The sequence below is a fragment of the Rhincodon typus genome, chromosome 14 (genome assembly GCF_021869965.1).
Source record: "Rhincodon typus isolate 14 chromosome 14, sRhiTyp1.1, whole genome shotgun sequence".
NCBI classification, from domain to species: domain Eukaryota; kingdom Metazoa; phylum Chordata; class Chondrichthyes; order Orectolobiformes; family Rhincodontidae; genus Rhincodon; species Rhincodon typus.
In genome coordinates, this window is record NC_063345.1 from 17,985,496 (window position 1) to 18,003,000 (window position 17,505).

Below are 17,505 nucleotides of genomic sequence, written 5' to 3' on the forward strand. Positions count from 1 at the left end.
TTTCTAGATGTGTGTTTAATTGGACAAGACTGTGTACAGGAGCATAGCAAGTAGGTGAGGAGGTCTTCTGTGTAATATCATATCTCCTAGCCAAAAGGTCTGCGTTCAGATTGAGGTTGATTTATTTATTGTCACCTGTATTTTGTTACAATGCTATGTTATGGGCCATGGGCCTGGTGGCTAGGCATAGTCACTTTGCCGCCCTGCTGCTGAAATGAAAGTGGCCACTCATCAGCGCCATCTTGCCTCTGTCAGTGCCGTCTCCACTATGAGCCCTCGCTGGACCTCGCCAATGCAGACACCACCGATGCCACTGGGTACTGCACCAGCCCAAACTCGACTCCGCTGCTGCCATGAGTCCACTGCGGGCCCCCCTTGCCAATGCAGCTGCTGCTAATGCCGCAGGGTCTCGTACTGGGCCCAAGATCACCCCCACTACTGCCCCCATGAATCTGTGCTGGGTGCAGACGCTGCTGGGCACTCACGCTCGTCTCCACTGCTGCAGCTTTGAGTCAGCGCTAGGACCACCTTGTCGATTGCAGAAGCTGCCAGGAACCCCAATTCTGTCTGATGCCACTGCCACGCTGGGCCTACTCGCAGCCAATGCCGTCACCATGACCAAGCTCTTCAACAAGATAAAAGAGGAAAAAAAGAAAAACAAATGAGAACAGAGAGAAGAATAGAAATGGAAAGAAAAGCAGAAGGGGCAGACGAGCCCTGGGCTCAGAAGTCCTACTCCACTTCCATCTTACCACAAGGTCCCACTTTAAGCTTGATGGTTTTAGAAGGTCCACAATATCACAGCCCAGCAGATTGATTACTAATCTGTAGATCCACTGAAATGTGTAGTAACTGCAATACAAAAGCCCTCTCACATTAAAACACTCCACCCGTGGGTTCTTATTATGAAGAAGTGTCATCCTTGTTCTGAAGGGCTACCATATGCAAAACAGTCTTCATAACTGATGTTAGTGCACTCATAAACTATTGCAATGTATAACTGTATTGACTTAAAGCTGTTCAACCATGGAGTATTCTTTCCCCAGTAACAAAAAACATTGGTGTGTCCCTTTCTCTTGCAAATGAGTGAGTAGAAATCGGCCACTTCTGTTTGTGACATTAAACAAAAACATTATGTTGAAGTACCATTTCTGCGTTCCGCAGTCTCTTGCAATTGAGATGAGTATTCCTCGTGTCTCCAGCAAGCAGGAGTGTTGTACCAGCTCGATGCCACCGCAGTCCAATTCATCGTTACAGTCACAGAATGGTCGAGTGCATGTGTGTTTCAATCTGTTGTGATGGTAACAATTACTTGGCACTTTGAATTGCACTGGGATTAGGTATTTTTTTTTAAAAAGAGTGTTGCATGCTTTCTGCTCTTTAGCTGTACAAGCTGGTAATTGAAGCTGTCCTATGGCTGTGGGCGGGGTGCCAGGTACTAGCGGTGGGTGCCAGGTTCTACAGTGGGTGGAAGTCTGTACCTGTGAGGTTCTGCCGACAGCTATCTGGTGGTTTGCCAACCAAGTTGGTCTCAGTGCAGATAGCACTAAGGTTTATTTGTACTTTTCGAAATCAATAATTCACAGTAATGTTTGATTTAAGAAGGAAGAGCTTTGGGCAAAGATTGAGTGGGGAGTGGAGAACAGGTTTAAACAGCAAATAGGGAAATCCCTTCTTGTCTGGCAGTGTCACTATCAGACTTGATACATGCAAGGCGAAACTGGGAGCTTCTGTTTAAAATCCTGGAGTGACAATATATTGAACATGGAGAGTGCCAGCTGGAAGACTTGTACAATTAATGGTAGGGCCCTGGGTAGTGTTGTAGAACACAGACACCTAGAGGTTCAGGTACATAATACTTTGAAATTTGTGTCACACGTAGGCAGGGTAGTTAAGAAGGCGTTTAGCACGCTTGTCTTCATTGCTCAGACCTTTGGGTATAGGTGTTAGGACATCATGTTAAGGTTATATAGGATGTTGGTGAGGCCTCTTCTGGAATACAATGTGCAGTTCTGGTCTGTTATAGGCAGGATATTATTAAGCTAGAGAGAGTTCAGAAACGATTTACCAGGATGTTGCTGGGAATGGAGAGTTTGAGATACAAAAATAGACTGGAAAGGCTGGGACTTTTTTCACTAGAGTGTAGGAGTTTGAGGGATAACGTTATTGAGGTTTATAAAATGATGAGGACATAGATAAGGTGAATGACAAAGGTCTTTTCCCTAGGGTTGGGGGGGGGAGTGGGGTTGGGAGTTCAAAACTGGGGCTGTAGTTTTAAGGTGAGAGGAGAGAGATTTAAAAAGGACATGAGGGACAACATTTTACACAGAGGGTGGTTCATGTGTGGAATGAACTGCCAGAGAAAGTGATGGATGCAGGTACAGTTAAACGTTTATAAGACATTTGGATAAATACATGAATAGGAAAAGTTTGGAGGGATATTGGCCAAGCACTGGCAGGTGGGACGAGTTTAGTTTGGGAACGTGGTGAGAGTGGACTGGTTGGACTGAAGGGTCTGGTTTCTGTGCTGGATGACTCTGTGACTGGGCACTGGTCAGCTGGTCATTGGGAGGTGGCTGCCCAGCTTAAGGAGACTCTCTCCAGAGTTTGATGGCATGGCTTTGCAAAACAGGTGTACTCCTGTCATTAGAAACAGAGAGGTGTGAAGTGGGGGAGACCAGGGCCGAGGAGACCCAGGGCGTCCAAATGATTCCAACTCATCTTGACTTGCAAGAAAACTCGAAGAGTCTCCTGTATTAAGATTCATTCTTCACAAAGCTTTTCTTTTATCCTGTACATTTTCCTGTAGATTAAAATGCTTCAACTGTTCACAGATATGGACCAATTTTGGGAAATGAATGGTGCATTTGACTTACACTCCAGCACCCCCTAGTGGAAAATCCTCACTTTGTGGAAAACCAGAACTTGACTGATGCTTCAAATTTTCTTGACACTGGGTTGGTGTCTAGTGCACCTGTAGGGCAGTGAGGGCAGTACAAGCTCCTGGCACAGAGAGTTTTGTTTTCAGGTAATGCAAATCTGAAAATTACAGACCTCAGTAATCCAGGCATTTGAATGAATTGATCAAGAATCAAGCACCACTTATGGTTCAATGATCTAGTGTTTCAATATGAAGCTTGGTAACAATGTGATAGTATAACTTTCCCATTCTCGATATTCAGGCTGTCACATTGAGCAATGAACAATGGGAGATGGAGAGGGTGTCACCTGTAGAATGACAAGTCAATAGGAAAAAGAGAGAATTAAGATGTCCTTTTCTTTATTGGCAAATCAGCAATGTCTCCAATGATGCACCAACCAGCAATCTCTATTTTGCAGTTACTGCATAGTTTTAAAAAGGTCATAGCTATTTTCTTTTATGCACACAACTGAAAATGAGTGACTAAATATAGAGTGTACGAATGGAGAGTGACCCATAGGGTGACCAGATATTTAAAAGTGAAAACCAGGACTCCCTGAGGTAATATATCGGCCATGACAGAATGGTGGAGCAGACTTGATGGACCGAAAAGCCTACCTCTGCTTGTATATCTTATGGTTTTAGAGTCTAATACTTCCTCACATCACAAACACACTTTGCAGCTGCTCGGATGCAACAACCTTTCCATTTTAAGTGAACTGATCACAAATCTCACCTTTACTGCCTTTCAAAGTCAATTCCCCATGTAGTCCTGAGGAAACCACTCTCTGTGGGTGTCACCCGCTCCCACCCTCATGCCGCCCATTTTCACCTGGATGTGCTTTTCACACCTCCTTTGGAAATGCTGCAGAATAAAGCAGTGTATCATACCAACTACAAGGCAAAGTGGTAGATCTAGACTGCATGCACAGACCTAAATTTAATTCAAACACTTTTGATCCTGCATAATTAGTGGGAAAGCTGATAGCGGGACATTTAATGCATTCTGAAGTCATTGTTGAGAGACAGACGTTTCAAGTGTACAATACAAAAGATTTTTCAACACCAAGGCTTTATTGAAATGAAGTTTGAGATGTCTACCTCACCATCAATATCGCATGACAACAAATTTCTAGGACAAACATTTGTGCGTGATTGCATTTCAATTCAAACATCCCCCTTTTTATACCAAGAAAAATATTATCATCTTCAAGTTTAGTTACCCAAGTTACCAAGTATGTGCAGAACTGTTCTCATGCATTTGCAATGTTTTGTTTCCATCAATCTTTGTGTGTGCACACAGACTCACTAAATTGTGCTGATCTGTGAATGGTACCTGCATTGTGCTCATTAGCTGTTCACCCGCTTGATGTAATTTCACCAGGGAGTGCCGTTCCTCTGCTGTGTAGCTGTTATTCTATTTCCGTTGTTGGATTGCTGTGAACCTCTGGCTGTGCTAGTTCATGTATGCTCTATGAGAGTGATGTGCTCACCTCTTTCTGATTAGCTGCCTGCAGTTGAGGGACAACTTCTACCGGTTGTGAGGGTACATCTGATTGTATGCCATAGAAGTGAACAATCGAGGTGTCAACTGCTCCACACTTGCTTTTGGTGAGATTGTTGAATGTTTGTACCCTGATTGGCTCTCCAGCATTCAACTCTGGCAATAGTTTAGCAAGCTTGTCAGAATGAAATTTGGCTTTCTGCAGCTCACCTTGATGGTTTCATTCATTATTACTGCTTCTGTTTTTAAGAGGTTTTTTTTGTTAATTAGAAGAGTAGTCTGCTTGCAGAGTGACATTTGTCTTAGTACTGGGCTATATTCTGTGCCTTCAGTAGGTGTGTTTCTCCACTCGAGGATTTAAACACCTTGACAGGATTTGTTCAGTTTCTTTGTGATTTCTTTGATGAGTTTCACTGCTCGCTCAGTCTTTCCATTTGACTAGGGGTAGTGTGGAGATGAGGTGTGGTGTTGAATTTCCCAATCTTTCATGAAGCAGTGTCTCTGCCGGGTTAGAATATAGAACAGTACAACACAGGAAAGGGCCCTCCAGCCGACAATGTTGTGCCGAACATGACACCAAATGAAACTAATCCCTTCTGCCTGCCATTGGTCCATATCCCTCCATTCCTTGCATATTCATGTGCTTATCTAAAGGTCCTTTAAATGGCCATATTATATCTGCCTCCACCAGCACCCATGGCAGCGTGTTCCAGACTCCTACCACTTCTGTGTAAAAAAAAAACCTCTCCCTCACACCTCCTTTGAACTTTTCCCCTCTCACTTTAAATGCATGCCCCCTTGTATTAGACATTTCAACTCTGGGAAAAAGATTCTGACTGTTAACCCTATCTGTGCATCCCATAATTTTACTCTTTTCTATCAAGTCTCCCCTCAGCCTCCACCGCTCCAGAGAAAACAACCCAAGGTTTTCTAGCCTCTCCCTACAGCTCATACCCTCTAATCCAGGCAGCATGCTGGTAAACCTCTTCTGCACCCTCTCCAAAGCCTCCACATCCTTCCTGTAATGTGGTGGCCAGAATTGAACACAGTACTCTAAGTGTGGCCTAACCAAAGTCTTATAAAGCTGCAATGTGACAACCTGACTCTTGTATTCAGTTCCCCAACCATTAAAGGCAAGCATGCCATACGCCTCCTTTAACACCCTATCTGCTTGCATGGCCACTGTCAGGGAGCTATGGACTTGAACCCCAAGATCCCTGTGGGTTGATGACTTCCAGAGCATGACAAGCTGTGTTTTCACATTGAATCCAGAAGAGTTCAAGCTTTGTCATGTCATCATCCAGTTTCTTCATTGGGAGGGCTGCTCTTTGACATCGTCTCTGCAATATACATCGTGTTGCTTGTATGCAACATCCAGATGACAGTGCTGTAACTGGAACAATACTATTTCCAAACACTTTGGAGCAGAGAGTAGTGGCTTGATGAAAAGCTTTGTAGTGGCTTGTGGTGAGACTCTACTGTCACTTCCAAGTAGGTAGAAGGGCATAGTTCTTTCCTTTTGCGTGATGTCTTCTGAAGTATTTGCAGCCTGCCCTTTATCTGTGATTGTTCAACTGTGTGCCTGGAGCACCCTGCAAGACCTGGTCTGTTCTACCATGAATAGGCTGTTGATTCATAATCAAGTTTGTCTTCTCTTGGTAGACATAATTTCACTTTTGGATCCTTATTCCCTATGTAATCCTTTAATTAGTTTATCTTCTAATTGTGCAAATTCACAAGTCTGTGCAAGCTGAGTTATTTGTGTTACTTATTGATTAATAGACTAATTTCTCACTTTGTTCCCTAGTTTTGAACGTATACTACTCATATATAACATTCAATTGGGGCTCGAAATGTGTCTCCAGTGCTTTTAAAATTTCTGCCATGGGTTTTTTTTTGCTCTTTGGGGAGATTTAAGGTGGAATGCATTTTGAACAGTCACTTCCCAACAGCAATAAAAGTGTAGCAACTTGTGCTTGTTCTGATTTGTTCAGCAATTCCATAGTTATTACTTAATTTTGCCATTATTCAAGGAAAAATTCCAAATTTTGCCGCATGTCCTCAGTCATTTGAACAGAAGCTTGTAGGGAAAAAGCTGCAACCATTCTCACTCAGTCAGACGCCACATGACACCAGGTTATAGTCCAACAGATTTATTTGAAATCACAAGTTTTTAGAGTGTAGCCCCTTCGTCAGGTGACTTCACAACGTGAAAGCTTGTGATTTCACATAAACCTGTTGGACTATAACCTGGTGTCGTGTGACTTCTGACTTTGTCCACCCCAGCCCAACACCGGTACCTCCACATCATTTTCACTCAAGCACTGTTTTTGGCTTTTTCAGTTCTACAGTTGTGTTTTTTTCAGCTCTTGATACTGAGCACTTCTGATGCCATGTTTTGAGTGTACAACACAGCAGTGTGTTCAACATGAGGACTTTATTGAAGTGAAACTTAGGACATCTACCTACAGGGTGTGTTCCTCATGGCAGCGATCATAAAGCTATGAAAAACTAGAACAGAGATTTGTGCACAATTGCATTTCAAGACAAACAACTGGAACTTTATTAAGAATCCAGAAGTGTCCCCGCAAAACCAGGACGTCTTGTTGTCCTAATGCTCTGGTTGTAGCCAGAGGAGTTTGTTGTTTCATCATAGTAGAGGACACTTCCCTCTCAGAACATAGGAGTTGGTTGAAGACTTTCAGACGAATCTTGCACCGCCCTCTGCTGGCTGGACGTATTTTACAAGTTCAGATCATAGTTCGAGAACTTCATCTACTCCTTCTGAACATGCAGCTGTCTACTGGAGTGCAGTTTCACAAGTGATTGTAGGAACTGCCAACAGAAAAGAGACAAATATCTATCTGGAGGAAAGGTAATACCCGAAACATTGACTGCTCCTTTCCTCCAGATGCTGCCTGGCCTGCTGTATTCTTCCAGCCTCCTGTTTGTCCACCAAATATCCATTCAGGATTTGTTTATCTTTCATGGGATGTGGATGTTGTTGGCTAGGCAAACTGGGATTCTGTGAGCAAGTTACTAAGTAAATGCTGCTCGATCACTCACTCGACAATTCATCAGTTTTACCTCCGAATGAGAATAGATGGAATTCTCAAATTGGATTTGTCTTGCTTTTCATGAAGAGGCCATGCCTGGGCAATGTTCCACATTGCTGGCTAGATGCCAATATTGTAACTGTGGCTTGGCTAGGGGACCCACCAATTCTTGACCATAGGTTTTGCCTGCTATTGCCAGAATGTTCACAGGGCCCATAGACTTCACAGTATCCCATTACATCAGCCACTCAGTTCTGAAGGAGAGTCATATCAGGCTTGAAACATTAACCCTGTTTCTCTCTCCACAGCTGCTACCAGACCTGCTGAGTTTCTCCACTGGTCTCTGTGTTTGCTTCAGATTTCCAGCATCCACAGTATTTTGCTTTTACTTCAGCTGTTTCACGATATCATCTGGAGTGAATCAAATTGACTGAAGTCTGGCATCTGTGAAACTGGGGAACACAGGACGGGGCTGAGATGGACCTAATGTTTGGAACTGAAGGTGGATTCAAATGTTTCAACCTTGTCTCTTGCATTGATGTATAGGGCTCCCTGGTTGTTGTGGACGGGAATATTTGTGGTGCTGGAAGAGAATATAGCGACAGCGAAGGCAAGACTGTTGAGGGATTTATAACAAGGGTGAAAACTTAAAATTAAGGCATTGTTTAACTAGGGATCAATATACTGTGCATTCACAAAAACTAATATATCATAAAATATTATTGTCTGAAAATAAAACTGACTTTAGTTTGCTCGCTACAGTATTTTTGCCCCATCATTTTATGTGCCTGGACATTGAATAATTTGACAATTTCATCATTGGGGCCTCCACAATTGAACCAGTCCTTCCCTCACTTGTTAAAGCATGCACATTCCAGCAAGTTTCATTAAATAGCAGGGGAGAGCAGGAATCCTGGCTGATCTGTTCTTTCTGGAGAATTGACAAACTCCTATTGCCAGCTCTGCCCATGACCAACCAGCTAAGTCAGTGTAATCAAGGATCAATACTTGAGGCCGACCTGGAGTAAATGCACTGTTTGTGGATGTGAGCTGAAACTTAGATTTTGAAATGAAGAAAATAAATGACTTGTCAAAGGTAAAATCAGAACATGACAGAAAAACAACACAGACCAATACAAAAAGCCTTTACCAAAACTGGAAATGGTAAACAGTTGAGGGCATGAGATAATAAAGGGAGGGGCACATGTATCTGTTATCTAATGTGTTTTTGGTGTTTGTGTGTCCACGAACCATGCAAAGCAACTTCCACTGCAGCAAGTCTGAAAGGGTTCACACATGGAGCACAGGGCTTAACAAATAGTCTAAATATGCTCAGCGATGGGGGGACTTGTAGATTCACAGGACTAGAAAAGAGCTAACACTGCTGAGACTGTAGTAATCCTAAAGCTCACTCAACAGCAATATTTGAGAAGGAACAGGTCATCATCTACGTCTTCTATTTGTAGTTTGAGTATTTAACAAGAAAGAGGGAGAGAATGCCAGAATCAGGCACTCTCTCCGATCATCAAAGGTGCCTTTCATTTTGTCTCTGAATCACCTTTATAAAATAATTCATTGTATAACAACACTTGGATTAAACTGAGCAGTTCACTTTCCTTTTGTTTTTTCTCTTGATTTCTCACTTTCATTCTCTTTCTCTCCCTTACCCTTTCTTTCTCTTACATTCCCTCTTTTGTTCTCGTTCATTCTTTTTGTCTCTTTTTCTTCCTGTTTTTCTTTCAAAGACCATTGAAGCTACAAAACAGTTGAAGTAACAAGGCTGTTCTGTGATATAGAATTCAGTGGAAGAAATACAGGCAGCTGTGGTTAACTACTTCTTTCAATATGTTACATTTAATTATAGCTCTCACTTCTGTTAGCCCAGGTGAGCAATTATTAACTTCCTGAGCGTACCAGTGGTTTGTTTTTGTTTGGGAGGAAGATAATGGGAGCAAGATTTACTCTGGACCTGATAAAATGAATCATTTGCTACAAGGTTTCCCCATGTTACTGTTAACTGTGCAACATTAGTGCGATTACCTGTGATTGCATACTTGGACATTTAGATTTCATAGAAGCTGAGTGTGGTCATCCTAGTGGAACTGCAGACTACCCAAAAAAGGAAAGATAAGTAGTTGTTGTGTCTAGCAGAGAATGCATCTGGGAACTGAACTGTCAGGAAAACAAAAATGTAGCTTGGGTTAAAATCCCGCAGCTGATGGTTGTGGTATAATGGGATTCCAGTACATTCTGACGAAGTTAATAATCTTATGACCTTGATATCACTAGTCAGAAGACACCAATTTAAAATGAATATGTGAAGAGAGAGGCCTTATGCATTTCACTAGAGAGCTGAGTTTGATAACCTGGTTTGTACAGGTGTAAATTGAAGGAGTGTTACAGTACAAAAGGGGTTGAAAAGGTTTACTTTCAGATAAGGAACAAGCAGCCTCAGGGCCAGTGTATGTGCAGACATGATGGCCTGAGCTACTCCAGTATCTCAATGTGGGCTTAAAGCACGAGATAAAGCAACTCTTTCAGATTTCAGAAAGATAAATACAACATCTGTTTAAGTAATGAAACATCTCGTGCTAAAAATTCAGACATTCTAAATCCTCTATCTTCTCTTTTCCCCTCTCCTGTTTGTTATCTTGTCTTCTCATGGGTCTTTCATGTTTCTAGCCTTCCTGACTGAGTGCTACACTGTTATTTCTTTACTGTTGTTGAAGCAAAATCCTTGAACTCCCTTAATAGCAGCACTGTGTATGTACCTACACCCCAAAGACCTCGAGAATACAATATAAAACAATACAACGCAGGAACAGGCCCTTTGGCCCACCAAGCCTGTGCTGATTCCTATTGTTTATTTAGATTCGCTACTTATTGTCCATGTGTGATTTCTATCCCTCTGTTCGCCTCACATTCATGTATGTATCAAGATATGCCTTAAACGTTGCTAACCTGCCTACTTCCACCACCTTTACTGGCAGTGCGTTCAAGGCACCCAGCACCCTCTGCGTGAAAAAATTTTCCCTGCATTTCTCCCCTAAACTTTCCCCCCCTCACCTTGTGTCCTCTTGAAGTTGACCTTTTCACCTTGGGAAAATGCCTCTGAAGAAAGTAGCTCACTCCCCCTTCTCAAGAGCAGCTAAGGAAAGGCAATAAATGCTAGCTATTCCATGAAAGAAGAAGCAATAAAGGGTATGTTTGCAATTCCAGACACATTGAAACAGGAGAGGTGACCGTTCCATTATCCTGATAGAGAAGCCCAAACACATGACACTTGGTCAGCACCAGGATATCTTGGCATGGAAGTGAGAGGGGCGCAAAGGTGATTATGATCAGGCAGGTTAGAAAACCTTTATTTTGCTGAAATCGCTGTAAATAACAGTTGAATGGCAGATTATACACTGGACTTGGAAGCTAAGGTTTAGAACCAATTTCTGATCATGCTGTCATGTTGCACTTCAGCATGTGACCACTAGATGGCACAAATTGCACAGATAAGCAAATGTCAAATCTGCACCGCATTGACAGCGAAGGGTTTGTGAGACGGTGCACTAAGTGACTAATCTTTAGATGTTGACTTAAAACATTAAGTTTGAACAAAGCACTGGAGCACTGGGTTAACATGCTACCCTTTTATTTCTGAGCCTGTGTCTGAATCCAGCCAAGTCAGTGGTTATCAGGATGTGTAGGGTGGTTATGAAAGTGCATGTCAGAGTGTTGTGCTACTCCAAGGTTGGCTAAGAGCACCAACATCGATGGGCCTTCATCTCAATTAACTGATGATATTATCAACTGTGAGGGAGATCTTGTGGTGCAGTGGGTTGCATTTCTGCCTCTGAGCTAGAAGCTCCAAGTTCAAGTCACGCTCCAGCACATGACAGCCAAGAGATGTGTGACCATTATTCCTCCAGACAGGGTAGTCTCTCTGAATGACTTGAAACACAATGCTGCTGCCACTCTGTCATAGGAGAACTTTGATGAGAAAGGACTGATCCCTCTGTTCACTGGTTGACACAATTGTCTGCACCATCCTCCTCAATCAGTGAGAATAACTGGGGAAATAAAAACAAGACATTTCATTAAGCTATCAGCCCCAATTCACCTGAGCAAACAAAGAAAATAATCCCTTTGCCCAGCCAGGACATCCCTTTCTAATCAACACAATACAACTGGCACTGACAATACAACATGGTTTTACAAAAGGGACATCATCTTTGACAAACCCTTTCAGAGTGTTTTTTAAAGGTTTAATGAGTAGGGCAGATATGAGGATGTATTGTAGTTGAACTTTCAGAAGACATTTGATGACCAGATTTGTTCATGGGATTAAGGATAATACATGAGGATTGTTAATAGACAGACAACAGAGCAGGAATTAGGAGGTCACGTTAGGCTGGCAGTTTTATGACCAATGCAGAGTTGCAAGGATCACTGGTTATTCACAATCTATAATCAATGAATTTACTGACAGGGCCCATTGCAATGTGTCCAAGTTGGCTAACGATAAAAAGTAGGCTGTGAGGAGATTGTGAAGATGCTGCAAGAGATACCCAGGCCTTTTGAAGAAGCATGAACTTGTCAGATTGTATAATTTGGAAAATTGTGAAATTATCCTCTTTGCTAGGAAGACTGGAATAACTTGATGCTAACCCAAGGGAACCACAAATCAGGAAAGTTAACTTAGGGGTTCAAAAAGCAATTAAGAAGAGAAATGACGTGTCAGCCTTTATTGCATGAAATTCAAGTTTAATGGTAAGGAGATCTTGCTGCAGTTATTTAAAGCTTTGGTGAGACTACACATTCAATATTATGTGAATTTTGGTCTCCCCGTCCAAAGGGAATGCAGCAAAGATTCACAAAGTTGATTTCTAGAGAGTGATGATTGAGCTTTGGAGAGAGATTGAATTGAATGGGCTATATCCTCTGGAATTTAGAGAAGTGAGGAAAGTTTATCAGCCATGATTGAATAACGGACCAGACTCAATGGACTGAATGGCCTAATTCTGATCCTATATCTTCCGGAGAGGCAATCTCATTGAAACATATAACATTGTGGTGGAGTTGATGCTGAGAAACTATTTCCAAGCTGGAGATTTTAGAAGTAGGGGTCAGAAGATAAGAGGTGGCCATTTAGGATTGAGATGAGGAGACGTTTCTTCCTCAGACGGCAATGAATCTTTGGAATTCTCTAGCTGACAGAGTTGTGTGTGCTTAGTTTTGAATACATTCAAGAAAGAGAGCCATAGACTTTAGGGCATTGAGGAATATGGGGATGGAATGAGAATGTGGAGTTCACGTTGTTGATCAGTCACGATCCTCTTCTTGCTCCTATTTGGTAAATTACTGGTTTGACAATGCAGTGTGTGATTCCACTGTGGTACTACTCTAGTCCCAGCTGGGTGATCCCAGATCTATCCACAGCCCGTAATTATTAACCAATCTCACTCAGTGTTCTTTATCTGTTACTGTGCCAGTGGGAGGCAAGGATAGTGTTAGCATTGGCTTTCAGGGTAGCACTATCACCTCTGGCCCAAGAAGGTCTAGGTTCAGGTCCTACTCTGGAGACTTGAGCACACAGTCTAGGCACTGACAAAGTGTCACGCCAACAGAGGTGTTGTCTTTCAGATGAGATAATAAAAAGAGGGCCCATTTGCTGATTGATGTTGAATATTTGCAGCATTTCAAAGAGGAGTGGAGTTCTCTCTGGTGTCCCAGCCAACAATTTGTTCCTCAACTACAGTATCACACAAACACAGTATCTAGCCAAACTGTTTTTGGGAAGGAGCTTGCTGTGTGCAAATTGACTGCCATGGTTCTACATTCCAAAGGCCGTTGACCACAAAGTATCTTCATTGGCTCAAAGGTGTTTTGGGACAATGTGAGGTACTGATAGGTGCGGTACAAGTGCAAGTCTTTCTGCTTGTTTGCAATTTCCAGTTGTGGCCTGAGTGGCTGATAGTGTATAAACATTAAAATTGAGAAAAGACTAAATCAGTGTTGCTGTTTTGCTTCACTCAATCTCTCTCTGCCAGGCTCAGCAATGAAAATCAGACCCCTGGGTACTGATGGCTTGTGATGAAACACCAGCTTTTTGAGAGAAGGAGAGAGTATAAAGGGTAGAATACAAATCAATATTTAGATTCCTTCAGGTACCCAGTTATAATGTTAAACTATTTTTTGCATTTAAACATTTATTGCCTGAATGTCTACCTGTAAGATGTAAAGACCATTGTATTGATTGCAACGAGCCCATATCGTTTATTTTCTGTATTTTTTGATTGTGGACAAAAATGGAAATAAAGACTGTTTTAAAAACTGGGGTTGTGGAAGAAAATGCTACACTTTTAAAGATCGGTTTTTGAAGTTTATTGCGTGTGGGAGTTTGCATTGCTGCTTTGTTCAAGTAGTGAGGGAAGATATTTGTAGACAGCAAGGCAGGGGGGTGTGTGTGCAAAGAATGACTTGTCCAGCAATAAGTAGCTGTTTGGTTTATGCAATTGTGACCAGTTGTGGACCCTCATGGTCACCAGCCTGATGACAATTCTTTGATTGGTCCCTGAGTAACCAAACAGCTTTTGTGTGTGAAAGATAGAGTAAGAAGCCTTTGGACTATTGGGAAGGCAGGTTACGTCTCTCTCTCTCTCTCTCTGAAGTAAACTTACCAGAAGCCTGAAGGAAGCTAAATTTTCCTCGCATCAGCTGCTGTAAGCTGTTGCCCTTAACCAGTAACTAATGAACTTTGTAGCTAACATGTAAATCACCCTCTGCTTTGTGCAAAAAAACTGAAAGAGCTAACAGACAAGGGCATTGAGGAACAAAAAGTCCCAGAAAATCAGAAGGAACATGTCAACGAGCCCTGTGGACTGGTTCTATTGAACAGTGTTTCTCAATTTTTTCCTCCACCCGTAAAACTAGTGATTTTTTGTTTGCCTCTGCCTGCATGATATGTAGGGGTCTTAAAAAGAGGTAAAGTTTTAATTAATCGGATCATTTGTTGAATGGAATGGAGAGTTTGAGTCGTAAGGAGAGGTTGGATAGGCTGGGACATTTTTTCACTGGAGCATAGGAGGTTGAGAGGTGACATTATCAAGATTTATAAAACCATGAGAGATAATAGCTAAGATGAATGGCATATGATTTTTTTCTCCTTAGGGTGGGAGATTTTAAGACCGGGGGCATATTTTTAAGGTGAGAGGAGAGAGATTTAAAAGGGACCCGAGGGGCAACTTTTTTACACAAAATTCATGTGTGGAATGAACTGCCAGAAGAAGTGGTGAATGCAGGTACAGTCACAACAGTTAAAAGACATTTGGACAGGTACATGAGTAGAAAAGGTTTTGAGGGATATGGGTCAAATGCAGGCAGGTGGGGCTAGTTTAATTTGGGATTATGGTCAGCATGAACTGGTTGGACTGAAGGGTCTGTTTCAGTGCTCCATTGATGGTTCATACCTGTTTACTTATGATTAGAATGTACTTATTTGTAACAAAAAGTGGTTCTTGTTAAGTACAGGAACCTGTAAGTGGTGTCTGTTATTACACCAGAGGGAAGTGGGGATGTCTGCAAACTTTGATTGAATCAACAACTTTTGTTATGACTCTGCAAGTAGTGGGGCTTGAGAAGCAGGACGCTTTCCCAAATGTGTCATAACAAAGGGAATCTCTGGCAATTGCTGTAGATACAAAGTTGAAAAGACTCCAGCATTAGCGAGGAAACCTAACTCGCAGGTGAGCGAAGGTTTTCTGATTGGTTTAATTGGAGTTGGTTAACAATTTGTATCAATGAATGATGATGCTCATTCCTCAGGGTGATGGAATTGAAAGGACAGCCTTTTTGCATACCCGTGGTAATGGTCATTAAACGAACTGTTATTTATCTTTTTCAGGCTTGTCATGGGTGTGCAACGGCCTCAAATTGTGACTGTAGTGGAGTGAAAGGTGAAAAGGTAGGTTTCTAAAACCCTGTCCCTGCAGAGGTGAGTAAAGTGAGTTTGGAAGTGGCTCTTTCCAGGAAAACAATGCCCCACTGACCTGTACATTTACACTTTTTCAGAAAAGCAGCCCCCACTGAATGTATAGTGGAAAGGGACAATCAAGACGCAATATTAAATAAACACGTCAGTATCCTGTGATGCAGTTTCTTCCAGACAAAACATTGTGGAGTTGTAAAAGTCACCTTGCCATCATTGTGCCAGCTAATTCAGGGTCACCGTCATCTCCTGCTTCTTCCTGCTGTCAGAGGTTCATATATTGACCCACTGTCTTTATGTTAGGCCCCTACATCATGCCTTTCATCTGATTGAGTAATTGAGAACATTTCGCTGTCACTTTTGGCCTGAACTTGCAGGCACTAGCTTTGCCCACCAGGTGGAGCATTTACATTGGCAGCTCAGCCAGAACTGGCATGGGACCAGGGGAAGGTTCCCCTTCATCGTGAATCAGTACAACATGGTGTTATCATCAGATGTATCTGAAGGCATGCCTGAGCCCTGATGGAATGTGGGAACAGGTGTAGACATTTTCTAATCAACCTGTTCAGCGATGTTATTACACACCTCTGGGGTAAGTGGGATTTGAACGCAGGCCTCCTAGCTCAGGGGTAAGGACACTAACACTGCACCACAGGAGCCCTCAGTTGACAGGTATACCTTTTCTAGTTTACATCCAGAAGTGCTGTTACACAACTGAACATTTTTTTTTTCCCAAATCACCCATGGAATTTTTTCATCTAATAACCATCACCAGAAAATCACCCACAATTTCACTTTGTGGGCTGTGTGTATATTGGATGCCAATCAGTTGTATGAATATGGGGAGCCAGTAATCCATGGTGTGTGAATTTTATGGAGTGGGTTAACTGAAATAAAGCTCTCACTAAAAGTGTGGGCTTGAATTTGATATAAATGGAGTTGCCTTGTGTGTAAGACCATGGGCGGTACAGCTGTTATTGTTGTTTTCCATTCTCGGACTGCAGGATGGTTCACTCCTGAAACCGCAAAGTACCTGAGATCCTCTTCTTCACAAAGCAATGCTCATTTAGATTGTGTCCTCGCCCCTCTCATTCCACACTGAGAACCACTCTCATTCCACACTGAGAGCTCCTCTCATTCCACACTGAGTACCCCTCTCATTCCACACTGAGTACCCCTTTCATTCCACACTGAGAGCATCTCTCATTCCACACTGAGAGCTCTGCTCATTCCACACTGAGAGCCCCTCTCATTCCACACTGAGAACACCACTCATTCCACACTGAGAGATCGTCTCATTCCACACTGAGAGCCCCTCACATTCTGCACTGAGAACCCGTCTCATTCCACACTAAAATCCCCTCTCATTCCACACTGAGAGCCCCTCACATTCCACACTGAGAGCCCCTCACATTCTGCACTTAGAGCCCCTCTCATTCCACACTGAGAAGCCCTCTCATTGCACACTCTCCCATTCCACACGGAGAACCCCTCTCATTCCACACTGTGAGCCCCTCTCATTCCACAATGAGAACACCTCTCATTCCACACTGAGATCCCCTCGCATTCCACACTGTCTCATTCCACACTGAGAGCCCCTCTCATTTCACACTGAGAGCTCCTGTCATTCCACACTGAGAGCGCCTCTCATTCCACACTGAGAGTCCCTCTCATTCCAGACTGAGAGCCCATCTCATTCCAGACTGAGAGCCCATCTCATTCCAGACTGAGAGCCCATCTCATTCCACACTGAGAACCCCACTCATTCCACACTGAGAACCCCACTCATTTCACACTCTGTCATTCCACACTGAGAGCCGCTCTCATTCCACACTGAGAACCCGATTCATTCCACACTGAGACCCCTCTCATTCCACACCGAGAGCCTCTCTCATTCCACAGCCTCTCATTCCACACTGAGAATGCCTCTCATTTCACACTGAGAGCCTCTCTCATTCCACAGCCTCTCATACCACACTGAGAGCCCCTCTCATTCATGCTGAGAGCCCCTCTCATTCCACACTGAGAGCCCCTCGCATTCCACACT

At 42.9% G+C, this 17,505-nt stretch overlaps 1 protein-coding gene across 6 annotated transcripts in view; it reads left to right on the forward strand.

The window, feature by feature from the left end:
- Nucleotides 1–17,505, forward strand: part of col4a5 (collagen, type IV, alpha 5 (Alport syndrome)) — a 232,843-nt gene that overhangs the window by 80,991 nt on the left and 134,347 nt on the right. For all 6 annotated transcript variants that reach the window (XM_048605093.1, XM_048605095.1, XM_048605092.1 and 3 more), the window contains one exon: nt 15,375–15,434. In XM_048605093.1, the coding sequence (XP_048461050.1) occupies nt 15,375–15,434 (60 nt within the window). The remainder of the gene's footprint in view (nt 1–15,374; nt 15,435–17,505) is intronic.